The sequence below is a fragment of the Micromys minutus genome (genome assembly GCF_963924665.1).
Source record: "Micromys minutus genome assembly, chromosome: 8".
In the NCBI taxonomy this organism is placed as follows: Eukaryota; Metazoa; Chordata; class Mammalia; order Rodentia; family Muridae; genus Micromys; species Micromys minutus.
The window spans coordinates 66,420,194-66,439,040 of NC_137977.1; the positions used below are offsets into that span (position 1 = coordinate 66,420,194).

Here is an 18,847-nt window from a genome sequence, read left to right on the forward strand (position 1 = left end):
GCCCTGTCTGAGGGCAAATGCAACACAGTGACTTTTGGGGGCAACCTGAAGTCTCCACCTATCCATGCCCGTCCAGAAAGTGGGAAAAAGCCACATGGATGCTGCTCAGTTTCATCAGCCATCAGCATCAGTGAGTGACTGTGACCCGTACATGCTCTGTCCCACAGACAACGCTCCACAAAGAACTGAAACTCGGGGGGACCGCCCATTACCCCTGGTCCCAGAATTTAAAATATATGGATTTTACTAGGGAAAAAGAGAGAGATAACACCCTCTCCTGAGATGATTAGCAACCGTTTGATCACAAATGGTATCATAGCTTCTTCTGTGGATGTACACCAGGCTAGAACTGGGACAGCCAGTGCTGAGAGGGACAGATGCTGAGATATCCTGAGATAATCACAGCACTTGGGCAGCCAGGGTGCAGAGAGTCAGAATCGAGGAAAGATGGCCTCTAGTGTGGACATGCTCCATCACCATCCTGAGCCCATTCTAAGGCCATTGTCAAACGTGTTGGTGGCCCATGGCGCTCATTTCAGCCAGGACCCCTCACTGAATGGTTTACAGATAGGTTGGCTGTTGACCAGGCCACTGACTCCCAAGTCAGACCATGGAATAAGGAAGCTAGCCGTGGCCTTTTTCCTCTGGAGACAGTGTTACTGAGGAGAGCTGATTTCCAAGGCACAGAAAGTGTGAGGAGGCAGCAGAAGCCAGTCCTGCCAGAGAAAGGCTCTGTGGGTGTCAGACTCGGGAGCACCGATGGGAGGAGACATAGACTTCCCTTTCACCTTCACAGAGGAAAAAACATTGTATCAAATCTAAACTCACTCTGTGGGCTGTTCTGAGAAGCAGTGCTATCTCAAAGCCAGAGCTGCCACCCCCGCACACAGAGCAGCCCCCAGTTCAATAAATCAAAGTTCTCACTCCAGCTTGCACTAGAAGGCTGTACTGCAGTGTCCTGACGCCACCATGTGGCTAAGATGTTCGCAACATTCCGTGATGCTGGGCTGTGCTGTGAAGGAACCCGAGTAGCAGAGCACTCGCCCAGCGTGTGTGGGACCAGGGCTCAGAATTAAATCTAAAGGAAAGAAAGGAACACATGTCAAAAGATCACTTGGATTGATTTTGTCTCCCATGGACAGAACAGAACACTCCTAACTGCTGGTTTGAGGCATAGTGTTTTCTTTGATCGAAATGGAGACGAAAGTTTTTTAGTGATAATGGCATGATGGCAAATCCTGCTTTTAACCTTACCTGAGGCTGATTTTCAAATACAACTTAATTAGGAACCGATTTCAGTGGACAACATCCATCTACAATGTTCAGTTCCTTTCCTCAGATATGAACAATTTCTTTCTGGCCCACAGCTTCAGAACCTCATACAAATCTGCAAACTTTGAGATAAATGGGCAAGACCCATGATTTTAAACTCTCCTCTTCTCCCACATCTTGTGACCTGCCGTGTAACAGACCATCAGCCTCCTGTGTCTGTCGCTAATCCCATGATCCTCCATGTTCTCCAAGCCCTGGTTCACTGTGGTCATCTCCAGCACTGGGCCAGCGGGAAGGTGCCTGAGCTCCTTTGCATGTCAGTCTCCCCTACAAATGAAGACGAGGCGGACAGTAGTCCTGGGTGATCTGTTTGGCTTCAGGTCAGTGAGGGGACATAGCATCTCCTGATTAAAAGTGAGTCAACTGTTCTTTTCCCATTGTTTACACAAATCTGCTAAGAGACAGGAGGAAGAAGTGTAACTCTAAAACCTGGATAATGCTGGTACGATCCCAGGCGAGGGGGGCCCTTCTCAGGTCAGAAATAAAGTAAGATGTGGAATCTCTTCATTTTGCTTAGCCATAAAACACTTCCTTGTGAAATGGCTATTCTTAAGGTTCATGACCTGTTAAATTGCAGAAGGTGAAGATGTGTCTCAGGCTGTCCTGAGAAAGCAGACACCGAGTCTGATGGCCACTGACCTCTCGTAGGACTTCCAAGCTTAGCCATCCCCAACTTTCCAACCTACAAAAGGTTGGAAAACACATAAAAACCCTCTGCAGAGATCGTGTCTGAGCGCCCCCTGCTGGTAGTGGGCACTGTTTCCCACCATCAGTAGAGAAATTGGATTTTTTTTTTTAATTGTACAAACAGGAAAAGCGTGGATCTTAGAAATCAGTTATCTGGTTGGCCAGGGTCCTCTTCGACAATTTTAGAATGACTTGTCTTAATTTTACTGTATGTCACCTCCAACGTTTGTTGCCATCTTTATTAATGTGATGTAAAGCTGTATTGACACAAGATGAGGTTCCTGATGTAACACTAAGAGAAAAAATAGGTGGAGAAAAGACTGTGTAGTAGGACCTCCTTTAAAGCCCTTGGAAGCCTTGGCTGTCCCATGGCAGAGCCATCACGTAAGTGACACCTTCTTGTAAGTACACACCATTTTCTAAACAATAGAACCTTCTATTTTTAAAAACAAGATTTTTTGGCAGACCCTCCCTTGTACCAAATGCTCAGCTCCAAACACAACCATGGGGTTCACTGACTGGGCCTTGGTATCAAAGGGGCCAGATGGCAAGACCACCAACCCACCTGGACTCCAGGAGTCATTGGCAGGCCAGCAAGGCCTTGGCTCTGTGGCCCTTCTCGCTGGCAGAAAACTGATGTTCTTGCAGTGGCCATTGGTAAGCTACAAGGGAGATAAGCTCTGCTGGGCACAGACAGACTGCACTCTTGGGGAACAGCAGTGAAGCCTCCCCTGTGGGCTCCTCGCTCAACCTTATGAGCAGAGCAAGGCTATATCTGCCAGGGAATACATACGTGTTCCACTAATCAAGAGCTCAGAGGCAGAAGTCCTTCCTCCCAAAGGCCCTAGCTCACAAGTCTGTGAGTGATCTTGCCCGTCACCTCTGGCAGACACTCAGAAAATCTGGAAGATCCATCTGGATGTGGAATGCGGAGGAAGCCATTGTAACTTAACTAAGCAAGAGTGGAAGGGGGCCCGGGCTGCCTTCCCATGAAGGTTCTGGTGGGAAAACTCACAAAACGGTGTGATGGTTCTGATGAGTACTGTGTAATCATAACCTGTGTTAAATGGGCTTATTTTGTTTTATAAACAAATATATATATGAAATAATATATAACAAAGTAGACTTGCTTTGCACCGAGTTCTATATGTATTAACAGATTTATAAGTGTGTATAACTACTACCTAAGACCACCCTGTGTGTGCACATGTCCCTCTTTCTTTTGTCTCCTAACTACAGCCACCCCTGTTCTAGTCTCCCTTCCCACAGGCTAGGCCTCTCAGACTGTCACATAAAATAGTATATAGAAAAAAATTTTAAATGGCTTCTTTCATGCAGCATGAAGTAGAGATGTCTCACTACATTTTCAAAAACGTTCATTTTGTCGCTAAGCTGCATTCCATTGAATGAGCATGTCAGAGGACTGGGCATGTTAAAGCATGTTGATTCTCTTGATGGAGAACACTTGAGTTTCTTATAGTTCGCGGGAACTAAAAAGTTCTACCAACCTTCAAGTGCAGGCTTCGAGTAAACGTAAGTTTTGTTTTTTCATTTAACATTTAAATTATCTTTCTTCAAAAGATAAGTACTCAATATATTCATGCAAAAGTTATTTTTTAAAATATAGCATTTCTCTTTCATTCTTCAATGCACGAAGTGTGACTTCAGGACTGCACCATAAATGCATAATCAGTGCCGTTAGAAATTGCAGAGTTGTCTTTCCCAGTGGATGCGTGATTTTGTGTTCCCATTGCAGTGCCTGGGAGAGTTCCAGTTGCTCCCTGAACTAGCCAACACCTGCTATTGTCATAATTTTCCTTAGCTATCTGAATAGGTGGGTAATAGGTGCATAATAATCATCTTATGGCGCCTGTTTGCATGATCTTCATGGCTGTTGGCACTGAGCTGCTGATGTGCTGATTTTTTCCCACACGTCTTCGGTGAAATGTTTGTCCAAGTGTTTTATCCAATTTTTAATCAATATGCTTTCCTATCTCTGAGTTTTGAAGATTTGGGAGTTTTTTAAACATATTTTATGTTTGCGGTTTTTTTTTTTTTTTTCTTATACATGATTTGCAAATATTTTCTCCCAGTCTGCACCTTGTCTGTTCATGCCCTTAACAGTGTTTGGTGCAGTGTTGAGCTTCAATGGGGTCTGATGGGATGTCCCTAGAAGAATAGTCTCCTGGTACCCACAGAGGGCTCTCCAAGCTGACGCTCCACAGCTGTGGCATTGCCAAAAAGGCAGCTGATAAGTAGGCGGCCCAGCCTTCGTATGGCAGTCAGGGAAGGTCTGGCTCCTCACAGCAGCTGAGGCAGAGCGAATGCCTTTCTGTAGCCATGGAAGCTGCTGGGCATGTGTGAAGTGAAGAGGCGTGGCCTCTAAGAGTTTTTCAGGATGGGAGCTCACTGTCAGAGGGGGAAGAATGGGAGGGAAGAAAGGGAAGCCGTTTAAAAAGTCCTAGATGGAGTCGGGGAGGGGATGCAGAGCTTGGCCTGGAAGGGTGAGCAGATTTGGAATGTGGTCCCTGGGAAGCAGTGAGCTTTGGTCCCTGTGCAATAGAGAGAGGAGGAGGACAAGAACTATGTCAAAGGTCTGGGATGTCGGAAGTGGGTGAACATCATGGGGGGTTAGGGGAATGGGGAAAGACCAAACCCACAGCTAGGATCCCTTCCAACTACTAACAAGGGCCCTGTCTGGTGCTTTCTATATAAGGCTATGGAGTAGGCACTTGTCCACAGCCTCAAGATGTACAACGCAGAGGGTAAAGCTACGTTAATGTTTAGTTCGCTAGGCAAGTGGCACCCTTGCAGCTCTAGTTCTCACCAGGAGCCACGCCCATCACGTACAGCCACACCCATCACGTACAGCCACGCCCATCACGTACAGCCGTACTGCTCCCTAAGCTTAGGGAGCCGCAGCTCATGCCTTCTAGGATGCTTCAAGTGACTGGATTACCATCCCCGACACTTGGCTGTGACCCCTGCAGACAGGCTATGTGTATCACTCCTGTTATTCTTGCGGCTGTTTGGCCGAGGTTCCTCTGAGCACAAGGGTGATTCTGAGTGTGCTGGGAACAGCGGAGGAAGAAATGAAACTTGTTCGGTCTCCTGAGCTCCCTGTCCGTGCTCTCTGACTACGATGATGCCGTGAAGGCCCTTCACAGCCTCTTTCCAAGGATTCTAACAAACTGATAGATGTAGACAGTTTCTATGGCAGTGTGGTGTGCAAGTCCCCTGTGTCGAACACAGGTACAGAGTGACAGCCAGAATGGCAGCATCAGGAGAATTCAGAGCCTTTTCGGTCTCCGAGCTTGCACTCGCTTGGGATAAATCACTGGCCGTGCGCTTGCTAGAGTATCTTACCGGCTGTATTCACTGGCCCAGAGCCCTCTGGTTCCGTCAGTTATGAATCCTCAGCCTAGATGGACACTCAGAGCAGGTGTTACTTCCATTTGACGTAAGGTGGGAAAGTGATCGTCCTCTATCAGCAGACTCAGAACCCTGGTGACATGAGGCAGAGACTACTAGCTCATGATTCCACAATCCCAAAGCTAACGAACAGACTCCCTCTGCCAGTCTTGGCTTCAGAAATAGAGAGTAGCCACTTTGCAGACTGTGGTTATACACCAAGCATGCTCCTCTAAAGCCCCTCTCCTAACTCGGGTGTCTGCCGGCGCAAGAGCAGCTTCCCAACCCTCAGGATGCACGGAGTAGAGACTCACCTTTCTCAGGACAGACCTTGCCCACCTACACCCTCTCCATCCTCAGCTGCACGCTCCTCTCTTTCAGGACTCACACACAAGAACTACCCACTATGGCTCCCTGCCCCAGAAGTCGCAGCACGGCCGGGCCCAAGATGAAAACCCAGTAGTCCACTTCTTCAAGAACATTGTAAGTGACTGTTCACAGGGGAACAAAGAAATCATCAAGAGAAAGGGTGGATCCAAGAGAGGTCTTGGCTCACACCTAGCCTCCTTGGATCCTTCTCAGGGTACCATGGGTTTGAGGAATACCACCCTCAGGAGGACCTAGTTCATCCCAGGTCCCAAGCACACTCTTGGGCACATCTGCCATGTTTAAAAGAAAAAAACTATATTTGAATAAGGATTTAATTTTCTTGAAACCAGACAGCTAGTAGATGCTTAATTAAAAATATAGACTTTGTAGCCCTGAGAAATGAAAATGGCAGGAATCAGTGTTGTCCAAGGGGGAATAGGAGAATGAACAAAGAAATAAAGGGTGTTTTAGACCAGCAGAATGGTTATGTGTGACATTGTAACACAGGACACGTGGCATTTGTCAGTGCACATAGGACTGACAAATAGGGTGCCACAAAGAGTGAACCCTGATGTATCCATATGATGGTGATGGTGATTATGGTCATGATGGTGGTGCTGATGATGATGGTGGTGATGATGATGATGGAGGTGCCGATGATGATAATGCCCCAATCTTTGTTTATCACTTAGAACCAACAAATCACACTAATGCTGATGCTAAACATCAGAAGTTAAGCAGATGTGTGGGAATGCCCTATGGGTATAGGGGAAATGTGTGATTTCATTACAATTTCTGTGTAAAACTAAAGTCTCCCACAAAATAAATGTCCTAGTTACCTCTCTATTGTGATAAGACGTCATGACTAAGGCGATGTACAGAAGAAAGATTTTGTGGGGCTCAGAGTTCAGAGGGCGAGTCAGTGGCTATCATGGTGGGGAGCATGGTGCCGGGCCAGTGGCTGAGAAATCACATCTTCAGACATGACCATGAGGTAGAGATAGGAGCAGGGCATAGAGATAGATATGCAGATAGATGATTGATGGATGGATAGATAGATATGATAAATAAATGATAGAGATAATTGGTAAATATGATAGATAAATGGACAGACAGATGTAGATAGATGATAGATAAATAAATGAGAGATAGATGATAGATCAATAGATATGATAGATAATAAAGAGATGATAGATAGATAAATAGATGGATGAATAGCTAGATAGTTGGTAGGTAGATCAATAGATATAATAGATAGATGATAGAAGGTAGAGAGATAGAAAATAGATAGATAGATGATAGATATATAAATAGGTGCTAGATGGATAGATAGATAGATGATAGACAGACAGACATATAGATGATAGACAGACAGACACACACACACACACACACACACACAGAGAGAGAGAGAGAGAGAGAGAGAGAGAGAGAGAGAGAGCAATCAGTGGGACTGGCCCACCCAAGTGACCTCTTCCAACAAGGCCACACCTCTAATGATTCCTCCAACTGGTCACTAACATTCACATATATGAGCCTATGGTGACCACTCCCATGCAAACAACCACAATAAAGTTTTTAGTTTTGTTTTGTTAAACTAACAGTGAGAGGCAGAGTGATTGCTCATCAATTAGTAGCACATACCACTGGTCTTAGGCTTTCGATTGCTGGGATGAAACACCATGACCAAAGGCAACCGGAGGCGGAAGGGCTTCTTTTCTTTCCACATCACACTTCCTCACTGAAGGAACTCAGAGCAAGAACCTGGAGGCAGAAACTGAAGCAGAAGCCATGAACAAAGGCTTACTGACTGCTTACATGGCTTGCTCAGCCCGCTTTCCTCAATATCCCAGAGCCACCTCCTCAGGGATAGGCCCACCCACGATGGCCTGGGCTCTCTCTCAGCAATTAATTAAGAAAATACACTACGGATTTGTAGGCAAATCTTACAGAGTCGTCTTCTCAAATACATTGCCTTTTCTCAAACGATTCTATCTTGTGGTCGGTTGACATAAAACTAACCATCTCACTGATCTTGCAAAGGATCAGAGTTCAATTCCCATCACTCATGTTGGTGCTTCATAACTGTCTATTTTCAGCCCCTGCTGGCTTCCATGAGCTCCTCCTTTCACATGCCCACACACAGACACGTGACTTTTCCCTAGATGGGGCATCATGTTGAAATGGAGTATCAGAAGTTGCACCATTTCCAGCCCCAGGAAGGGCATGATATAGAGGCACGGACTAGCTTTTGGAGCCATATCTGTGGACACAAACTAGAGGGATCCTCTGGGAGGGCGTGGGGCTTCCTACAGGAAAGTGAGTTACTGCAGCCCACACCTCTCTGTCTTCCAGGTGACACCTCGCACACCACCTCCATCCCAAGGGAAGGTAAGCCTTAGATGTTTTGATTCATTGAGAGTTCATTTATATGATTACTTTGAAAATGTGTTCCAAACGGAACCGGGCTCAAGGCCCCCTGAATCTGCCCAAGTCTGGCTCCCAGAGGCTCCCACTGGGACGGAGCTGCAGCGTGTCTCCAGCTATGCATCCCCGACCAGTGTGTCCAAACAGTGTGCCCCATGAGCTGGGATTCACACCCTGGCCTTGGAGCTTTGAGTGGGTCTGGAAATTCTTGAATGTGGTGCATCTGAGAGAACCTGTCCCTCTTGGGGTGGGGGAGGAATGCCATCTGGTTGTTCCTGTTGGTTTCAGGACTTTGTCCCGGGCGATCACCACGTCAGTGTTTCTGTCGTCACTGTTTCTTTCTCTTCCTCACAGGGGAGAGGCCTGTCCCTCAGCAGATTTAGCTGGGTAGGTGATGACCACCATTTCCTCTGCTTCCTCCTCCTCTGCAGCCTGCACAGCCCACTGACTTCCAAGTCCTTTCAGCCACTTAACACTTGCTTTTTCTGTCCTACCCAGCCCAGCCCGCCCACCACGCTTGGCAGACCGTTTTCTCTTCCAGGGCAGGAAGGAAGCCTTTCCGTGTGGATTGCTACCAGGCTGAATCCTGGGCATTGCAAAGCCCCATCCTCCTCCCCACAAGCATTCTGAGCTCCTTCCCAAGGAAGGGCCACATACTTCCTAATTCCCTTTCAGTGCCCCAGATAGAGAAATCAAGACCCAGCAGACCAAATACAGAACACTGCTGGCTATCTCTTAAAACAATACTGCTGATCCAAAGAACAATGCTAAACTCAATTGTTTCCGTTTCTAATAACCCCTCTACCCATTAATCCAGGAGATCCGGGGCTTTATTTGTGTGTTGATGATATCTAATACCGAGCCACTAAGCCTCCAAGAAAGATTCCTTAGGGGTTTTAAGTTTTTAGACACAAGATCAAAGTTTCAATGATGGGTTTTAACTGGTTGAACAGCTTGGCTTCTAAATATTAGCAAGTTTTGATGTCTATGCCAATTTAAAATGCTTACTGATATATCCTAACTAAGTATATTGACCCCGGCTGCTAGCAGGTACTAGATATGTTTTTTTTTCCCTTGTTAAATAGCTGTAATTTTCAAAGCTATACAAATGCACAAACACCAGCCTGTTAGCCAGCGGTGGGTCAGGGCGAGATCGTCTATCTATGGACAGTGTGGTACAGAGCCCGTCTGTATCAGCCAAACAATACACAAGAGGACAGGGGAGGGGGAGGGAGAAGGAGAGGGGGGAGGGGAGGGGACAGTAGAAATAACAGTAGGAAGAAGACAGGGTCAAGCATGGGGCACACACCTGTAATTCCAGTACTCAGTAGGCAGAGGCAGGGGAATGGATGAAAGAGCAAATGACCCCATACAGTGGGGCCAGAGTTGCCCTCTCTCAGAAAGTAAAAATAAGATAGACAGGAAGAGGTATAAGAGGAAAGACGGCTTGAAAGTCAAAGGAAATTCGGGGAACTCCTGGATCATTCCCGAACTTCCTCTTGATGTAAATGTGCCTATTTTTTTGGTCACATGGCAAATCTTCAGAACTGGTGAAGATTTGTGACTACCCAGCCCCCACTCATGGCCTCTTTTTGTCTTTACCTTTCTGTGCCAGCAGGGACAAGGATGACATGAAGAAGAACATCTTTCTACCCAGAATTCTTATTTTAGCTACTGCTGCCTATGTGTTGGGCGGGGGTTGTCAGGACATCGCGCAGTCACTGGTTTTGAGGGAGTGGGAAGAGGAGAGGCCCGTTGGCCCACAGGCAAGGTCTTGGTGTCTCTCTCTGTGATCTCGTTTCAGTCTTGCAAGGACCCCCTTGGGTCTCTCTTGGGCCCAAGTTCCTCCGGGTTTTCATCGTCTCTTTGCAGGATGGCCTTGTCTGGAGTTCAGAAACTCCTCCTTGTTCTCTCAGAGCTCTGTTGTCTGTGTCTTGATGCTGTCTGTGTATTCCAAGAGGAGCGCAGTTGGGAAAGTCCTGCATTAACTGATCTGAAAGTTGAGCTGTTCGGTTCTCAGAAACTCTTGGTTTTGATGACAGCCTGGACTCTGGGACCCAGAGTCCAACCAGAGAAGCCATTTTCTGCCACTTAGCTGCTCATATGCTTGGTGCCACACTCCCCAAGTGCCACAACCCTTTTCTGTGGTATCCAGGAGTCGGTGTATCCAAGAAACGTCGAGGATTCATGGGCAACTTTGTCTGACGCCGAGAGCACTTGCAGCTTAGACCTTGTCTCCACTCCTTACCCCAGCAGAACACCTATGGAAAAAGCCTCCTGATGACCAGGGGCCTCCATCTGTCCCAGACACGGGCCAAAGAGAGAGGATGATACAAGTAGCTGGAATAAGGGGAGAATGTTGGCTCATATGGCCAGGGTCTAGCTTCCATCTTGCCCGAGGCAGCCATCTTAGATGGTAGATGGCTGGATTGCTTCTCATCATCTGTCTTGCTTAATGTGCTGTGTGAATCCGCACAGAATGCTGAGGGTGTAGGTGTGGCTCAGGCTGGTCCTGATGCTGGAGTTGTCAGCGATAAGTGTCTTCTCATTCCTCTTGTCAAAACCAGCACAAAGTCTTGTGCCCTGCCCTTAGAGTGTGGCTCTGTGAGGCAGATAGAAACTCTCTGGTCAGCCTGTGGGCCTTCACACTGAGGCTCGATAAAGACCTTACCCAGAATGCCAATCTCATCACTCAGGGTTACTGAGGGCACCCTCTGTGGATGAGCCAGAGCTGGGACCCAGGGAGTCTTACACCTCCCTGTCCATCAGAGCGAGAGGTACCATGGGCCAGTGGAGGCAGCAGGAGGAGTGCCTGTCCTCCTTGGTGGCCAACTGCCTAAGGGCACAAATGCAAAGGTAGGGCACTTGTGACTCTGCCTTATTCTGTGAACGAAAGATCAGTACCAGCTCCAGTGTACAGGAAACTGAGGCTCTCACACTGGCCCAAGTCACCTACCTAGAAAGAGGGGGGAGCTATACCCAGGTTCAGCTTGCTTCCTGCACAGTGTCAGCAGCCCAAGGCACCAGATAAGAAGCTGATTCTTGGTCACCATGCCCACCACTGAGAGGCTGCCCTGGACCAGAGACTAGGAAATCTGCCTTTTACCGTAGGGAAGGTAAATTTTACAGAGTCCACAGCCCCCTCCTCCTCCTCTTCTTCCTCTTTCTCTGAGGCACAGAGCATGGGTAAGCGGAATCTGAGCTATGAAAAACCAGCAGAGAAAAACTTAAGGTCCAGGCAGAGGGTGACACTCCTGGCCCCTGGACTCCAGCACCTTTGGTGTGCTTCCTCCACTGATGGGGACGGATGTCCACGGTGGGAATCTGAGAGATGCTTTGCCTTTTCTCACAAGGATGCCCTGGCATATTCAGCACGCCTGGCCCTGTGTTCTCCTGCAACAGCCACTGATGGACTTGGGGACTGGCACTTCTCCTGCCCCTCCCCATCAGAGCTCCGTGCTGCTCTCGCTCCAGAATGATTCACCGATGCCACCTGGTGGCTAGTGTCCTCCTGGGTAGTCCCTGGTGGCAGCCATGAGCAGACACTGAGCTCTGGTCTTTTCTTGCAGGGGGCCGAGGGGCAGAAGCCAGGATTTGGCTACGGAGGCAGAGCTTCCGACTATAAATCGGCTCACAAGGGATTCAAGGGGGCCTACGACGCCCAGGGCACGCTTTCCAAAATCTTTAAGCTGGTAATGTAACATTCCTACCATGGGGAAACATCTGGGCACCTCTGTGGGAAGTGGGGGCCTGGAGCCTTGCTCTCTGTTCCCTGTGCCCCACTCCAGGCAAAACCGTGTCCCGGGTAATGACAGGGGCCAGGAAACGTGTTAACAGAAAGACAAATTCGAGAATCCCTAGCTGAGCTTACCCAAGGGTTCAGTGACCTCCCCCACCCACAACCTACCCTCCCTCTCTTGCTCTTAGCCAACATAGTTCTGCCCTCCTGCTGGGTATCTCGGAGAAATTAATGTGGAGCCAAGAGTCTTTTCAAACTATGCTGCCATGTTCTGCACAGGTCCTCACTGTGAGCCCAGACTGGGTCTCCTCTCTCCCTAGAGGTGAAAGTCAGGTTATGAATCTACCTCACAGAGCCTCTAGGCTGGAGAGAGGCGGGGTGAGGCACATCGGTGTCCTTCCTAGCAGCTGTTGGAGATGCAGCTTCCATGATAACTTAAGGCTCTGGGGCATTTGTCATCCTTGGAGTCCATGACTCCTGACTGTCCTGGCTCTGTCTAAGAAGTCCCCTTGCTTCCTAGTATGACATCTAAAGCTACTGTTCTCGGTCACTCCATCTAAGTGACGAGGCCTGTGTCTGGGCTCTGACATCACAGATAGCAAATGCACGCACAGTCAGCCTGATCTCTGCTCTCTGCAGCCGACTTCTTTTCTGAGGCAAAGATGAACAACGTGGACCATACAGGCTTTTGTGCACCACAGTCCCCCCCCACACACACACACTGCAGGCGTAAACCTCAAGGTGCCACCTACCATGGTGCCACTACCCCCAGTTCTTGCTTCTTTCTTGGATGAAAGGTTAATATCGCTGTAGGGTGGTATTCAGGCAGAGGTGGCGATTGTGCTGTGCTGACTTCCACTTTGTAGCATCTGCACCAGCTGTGCCGTTCCCACAGACTGGGCTTGGGTGGCAGATGGGACATTGCCCTGCTGGATTCCTGGTCCACCTCTCATGTTTTGCACCAGAGGGGGCTGAGTATTTGGAAAGGGGGAATTTTCATACTTTAGAGCTCAGCGCCTTTGTTTCTGGTAATGAGGAGGCAAGCTCTATTCTGGAACCATTTTTCAGGCCTTGGCTGACAATGGGGTGTGCAAAGGTTGGGATCTGAGGTACAGGTTTCCTGAAAGACTACTGCATCGAGGTTTCATGGTTTGTGACAGCTTGGGTCTGTGACATCAGCTCATTGAGTTACTCCCCGAGCCTTCCGTTGCATGGATTTACCAGTAAGGGTGTGTCCATGGTCATCAAGCACAGAGAGCAGACGACACGGGCTTCTGCATCCTCATGAAGCGGGTGCATGAGCATCTGCTGAGCCCAGACATGGCAGGGCATGTGGACTACACATTGCAATGTGCAGTGAGAGCCACACACCTAAGGAAAGTTAGGCAGGAAGCAAGCAAGTGACCACCCATTCTCTGTGTCAGGCAAAGTGTAGACACTACCCAATCCCCAAGGTAGAAATGAATTCTACCCCAACCCTTCAAGTTAACACTCTTTTTGACCCACTGCCTTGGTTCTGAAGACCGTAGAGGAGGGTGTGGAAAAGTATTTTTTCCAGTGACCTCCGAATTCAGCCACAGCTTACCTGTGCTGGATGAACTCACTGCCATCCTGGACTTTGTTTCCCTAGACCTCCTGCTGCAGATGCTAGCAGCTGCCTCAGCAACCACTCCCACCTGGGAAGCCACAGTCTAGCCTTTCTGCATAACTTCACCCTAGGCTCCGAAAGCCTTAGACACATGACGTGTGTCAGAATTAACCTGGTGTGTCAGAGTTGGGCTGCCCACTGTCTCCACCCAGGGGCCATGGCCCTGCTCTGAGGGAATATACATGGTAGTGGGTGGTACCTAAAGGATGATGGCACCATCACAAGGTGGGGCTGTTGTCCCCACAGCTCCACTCAGGTGCATATGTGACTTGTGTGCTGGCATCAGGAGTGTGTGAGACTTACATTTCTCAAAGAGGCTCAACACCTTCCCTGGGCTTCTTTCTGTAAACAGCTTTGTAAATGGCTCTAAATTTCTATGTAGACCAAGGAAGCTTTGACACTTTCTAGTGCCTGTGGCTATATATAATTAAACTATGTCATATAGATAGTTCATGTGGGCTGACAGGCTGTGTGAGGCTGGAAGAGCTCAAAGGGCTCGCTGGCTCTTAACGCTGCTCTACCCAGACTGCTTCCTGCTTGTCTGCTTTTTTGCTTGTTTGTTTTGTTTTGTTTTAAACTCTTAGCAGCCAACTCTGAAGGAAGGGCTCTCTGGTTTGCTAGTTCAGTATGACAGTCAGCACCTGTCGGGAGAGAATCAGTAACCCTCTCTGTCTTTGGGACCCACATATGATTTCTAGGTGGGTAAAGGAGCCTTGTGTAGTGTCCCCATGAGGCGGTAGGTGTCCATGCTGGCTGCATAGAACGCTCACTTCACATCCTCGGGTACAAGTCTAAGCCAACCTGTGCCTGGTGAGCACAGTAATGTCAGTTATGGGGCCTAAAGCTGCCCAGAAATGGAGCCAGAGGCACAAGACACGAAAGAGAAAATAATGGTCACAGTGCCCACCCTGCTGGCTCTAGCCCTCACTCCCCTCTGCTGGCTGAACTTGGTCAAATGACTCAACTTCTCTGATCTTTGAGTACGATAGAAAATGTGTACTCAGGTTGGCTGTGGGTACAAGAAAGAAATCAGGTAGAAGGGTCTCCGTTCCACGCAGGTGCTCAGCAGACGACTACAAAGTGTCCCTGGTGTGTCCACCCTTAAGTTTCAAAAAAGAAGTCATCTGAGGTCTGGCTGGACTCATGTATTTCAGCCCAGGCTACTGTATTTTCTAGAACAGAGATTCTAGGACTTCCCAAGAACTCAGTGCTCTGCAGGGACCAGACATAGCTCTGCCTGCAACCCATGTAGGAAAAGATGGGTCAGGGCAAGGCAGATCTCCAGGTAAGGCCAGGGCCCCCATCCTGGAGAAGGACTTCACTCCAGAGGTGACTTCATAACTAGACTTGAATGACATTGCTGAAAGGCAGTCCCTCGGGGGACTGACTCAGTGGCACCCCCTGAATCACGCCTCAGTACTCAGAAAGGTTTCACTTCAGCCTGGGTGTCAGGCTGTCATGTGGAAACCACAGGGCTTGTTCCATACATCGTGGCTTAGCTCAGGAGACATTACACACTCGTGTTCGAGAATGTGGCTGCCTCCTACTCTGCTGAGGAACGTGTGTGTCTCCATCTCTGGACTCAACGGTCTAAATGAAATCTTTAAAAGGTCTTTAACACAAGATGGGTAACAGATGCCCAGAAGAATCCAAACGATTAAAAAGAATGGCACAGAAAGAAAAGGCGTGAAGTCCCCCCAAGGTGTGTCTAGGTGAAGTGTGACCTAGGTCTGCCTCCTTGGTTTCCACCCTGCTGTCCCTGTAGGCTGCGTTACCTCTCAAGCTGATTGGGTGTGGTTCATTTTTAATGTCAAACTTAAATGTCTAGAAAACCCATCCATTCGGGTTTTAAGAGTTTTGGCACACCAGCGTTCACACACTCCTGTGTGTTATCAGTGTCTTTTGGCAACAGTGGACTGGCAGGGCGCTTTCCCTGTGCCCGTGGAAGCTCTTTTTTTTTTTTTTTTTTTTTTTTTTTTTGCTCATCAGCACTTTTTAGAACACACTGTGGACAGTGGTCCCAATTTAAACTGTCCTCAATCTCCTAGCTGAGAAAGTGAACTGTTTGGAGCAAGGTAACAAAGCAAATACAAGGCCGTGGGCGCCTTAGACCTAGTCACGCCCTGTGGCTCACCCGCAGGAGCCTTTGCCTGAAGCTACAAACTCCAGTCAGGGCTTTCTGAAGGAGGGTGTGAGAAATCGAGGGGCTAGTCTGTGCCCTGGGATATCACTTCCGGCCAGGACGGCTTGTGATTGGACAACCACAGAACCCGCACTGTGGAGGGGAAGAGACATCCTGCAGCCACCCGGACTCGCGACTAACTCCTGTCTTTTCCTTTTCCCAGGGAGGAAGAGACAGCCGCTCTGGATCTCCCATGGCGAGACGCTGAGAGCCCTCTCTGCTCAGCCTTCCCGAATCCCGCCCTCGGCTTCTTAATATAACCGCCTTAAACTTTTAATTCTACTTGCACCAACTAGCTAGTTAGAGCAGACCCTCTCTTAATCCCGTGGAGCCGTGAACGCGGAGGGGCCAGGCCCACGGCACCCCGACTGGTTAAAACCGTTTATCCCTTTTCATTTGAAGATTGAGTTTCCCCGGGTCTTCTCTGCCCTTACTTGTTCCCCGTGTTCCTTGGTCGACTCCGGAGGTCCAAGTGCACGGACACCTTTCAAGTTCACCCCTACTCCATCCTCAGACGTTCTTTTCACGGCGAGGCGCATCCCTCCAGCTTCCGTGGGCACTGCGGATAGACAGGCACACCGCCAAGGAGCCAGAGAGCATGGCGCGGGGGACTGTGTGGTCCAGGCTTCCTTTGTTTTCTTTCCCCTAAAGAGCTTTGTTTTTCCTAACAGGATCAGACAGTCTTGGAGTGGCTTATACAACGGGGGCTTGTGGTATGTGAGCACAGGCTGGGCAGCTGTGAGAGTCCAGAGTGGGGTGGCCCTGGGGACGCTTCCAGGCCAGCTGTTCCCTGCACCCCACCAGCTGATTTCGAGCGTGGCAGAGGGAAGGAAAGGGGCGAGTGGACTGGGCAATGGCCCCAACAGGAAACGGGGACTTAGGGGAACACGCTGGAGATGCCATGTGTGGCTGCCGAATGTCACCATCTCTCCTCCGTGGCTCCCCAGAGCAGGTGCTTTTAAGAACCCCGTTTCCTCTCAGAGCCCAGGGAGAGTCCAAGGACATGGCGCATCTGGAAGTGCAGGAGTTCTCTGGTGGCCTCGTGCTGTCCCTCTGGCCACGTCTCATATTGGGGTGGTCAGAGGCAGCTGGCCATGGCAGTGCCCATTGGTACACACTAATAACCTCAGTGGAAAATTAACCATTCCCTGCCTCCTAGAAAGGACTCGTTCTTAGCTTTAGGGGGTTCCTGTCACCGAATCAAGTCGCTGCCCTGGGTGCAGGGCTGGCCTGGGCGACCCTCCAGGGATAAGGAGCTCAGAATCCCAGTCTTCTAACATCAGTGTACACCTCTCCATCCCTCTAACATACTGACTGTCTTTTGCTTTAGTGTGTCTTCTATAGACCTTCCAAAGAGCCCCACACTGGCACCATCACCCCAGGAAGGAAGGTGATGGGTGTTACAGCCCAATATGCGTCTTGTTCACCTGTTCTAATTCTGAGTAGAGTGTGGGTCTGAGATAACACCTATTAATGTATTGCCACAATAATGTGAGGGTGAGAGAAAAGCAGGGAAGAAACTCCCAGAAACAAACCCTCCAGATTGTTCTGCAGGGATGTTCGCCCTCCAGTATGACTGAATGACCAACCTTGTCCGTGGCTTCATCCAGACAGCACAGCTGGACAGAAGCACCTACTGTTCTCGAATATTGAAATAAAATAATAAACTTGCAATGACCTTTGCACAGGTGTCTCATTTTGCATTCCATCCTGCAGAAGTGAGCCAGTGTAAAGCAGCGTGTGGCAGGATAGCGCGTTCTTCCTCAGGAGCACCGGGCTGCTTCACGGTGCCTTTGGGGGAATACCTCAAGGGGCATGTTGAGGAAGGCCATGCATTAACAAGCCAAGTGGATGGAGTAGAGATGACATAGGACAGTGACCCATGACACACAAGGGAAAGGATTTCCAGTCACTCTGGGGACAATCTTCAAAGCATTGTGCTATGAAGCACACAGCAGAGAAGCAGGTCACAAGCTTCATCCATGGCAGGGATTAAGTGGTTCATCCATCCTTCCTCTCCTCTCTTCCTCCTCCCCTCATTTGTCTTTTGTTTTCCTGGCCGTTGTTTTGGGTTACAAGAATTCTTTTTCTAAAGGGTTGCCCTTAATGCCTTTTCCTATTGGTTTTGAGAGAGCAAATGGCTCCTTTCTGAGCTTCCAAGGCAGGCTGTGGAATACCATTAGATCTGTCCGGGTCAGGCATAGGGGCACTCAGAAGGTGGCCGCAGGAGTATTGCATGCATCTGAGGACAGCCAAGGTTATGTAGTGAGTTCTAGGCTGGAGATGCTGTCTCAGAAATGCACACCATTAATCCTAGCAATGGGGGGGGGGTGCTAAGCTCTGGGAGCTTGAGGCCAGCGTGGCCTACAAAGTGAGTTCCAGGACAGCCAGGACTGTTACACAGAAAACCCCTGTCTCAACACACAAACACACACACACACACACACCACCACCACCACCACCACCACCACCACCACCACCACCACCACCAAACTAAAAATAAAACAGACAAACAGCAAAAACCTACCAGGGGTCAGAGAGCTGGTCAGCCCTTAAGAGGCTGCTCTTGCAGAAAATCTGAGTTTGTTTTTCAGCAACCACATGGAGGTTCACAACAGTATGTGACTTCAGTTCCAGGAACTCTGGTACCTTCTTTGGATCTCCACAGGCACACACAAGGCATGCATGCATGCAGCCATAGACAAGATGCACATACATACATACACACATACATACATACATACATACAGGCAGGCAGATGCTCACAAACACATAAACATTTTTACAGTCTTACAAAGATAACGAAAGGCTGATGTCCACTCATCCATTGTCTTTTTTAACCCAACAAAATTCTCCCAAACAGAGGATCTGGAAATACAAAGATGTCTGCACTATTTAACATTGCGTTGCTACACAATCTCCGTGACCTCATAGGAGCAGCTGCCCCCCGCTGTGGTCATTCACTACCTCTGGTTTATTTTAAAATCTCTCTCCACCATCTGTCCATCTCTTCTGCAATGAACCTTGAGATGTGGGAGGAAGGGATATAATA

At 48.8% G+C, this 18,847-nt stretch overlaps 1 protein-coding gene across 4 annotated transcripts in view; it reads left to right on the plus strand.

Moving 5' to 3' along the window:
- The window catches only part of MBP (myelin basic protein), a 110,979-nt gene extending 93,510 nt beyond the window's left edge, over window positions 1–17,469 (plus strand). For 2 of the 4 annotated variants that reach the window (XM_080920268.1, XM_080920269.1), the window contains 5 exons: window positions 5,812–5,913; window positions 8,155–8,190; window positions 8,581–8,613; window positions 11,796–11,918; window positions 15,959–17,469. In XM_080920268.1, coding sequence (XP_080776394.1) covers window positions 5,812–5,913; window positions 8,155–8,190; window positions 8,581–8,613; window positions 11,796–11,918; window positions 15,959–16,003 — 339 coding nt within the window. In that variant the 3' untranslated portion in view covers window positions 16,004–17,469. The remainder of the gene's footprint in view (window positions 1–5,811; window positions 5,914–8,154; window positions 8,191–8,580; window positions 8,614–11,795; window positions 11,919–15,958) is intronic. The other 2 variants (XM_080920270.1, XM_080920271.1) reach the window with 1 other exon arrangement.
- Window positions 17,470–18,847: the final 1,378 nt, after the last annotated feature.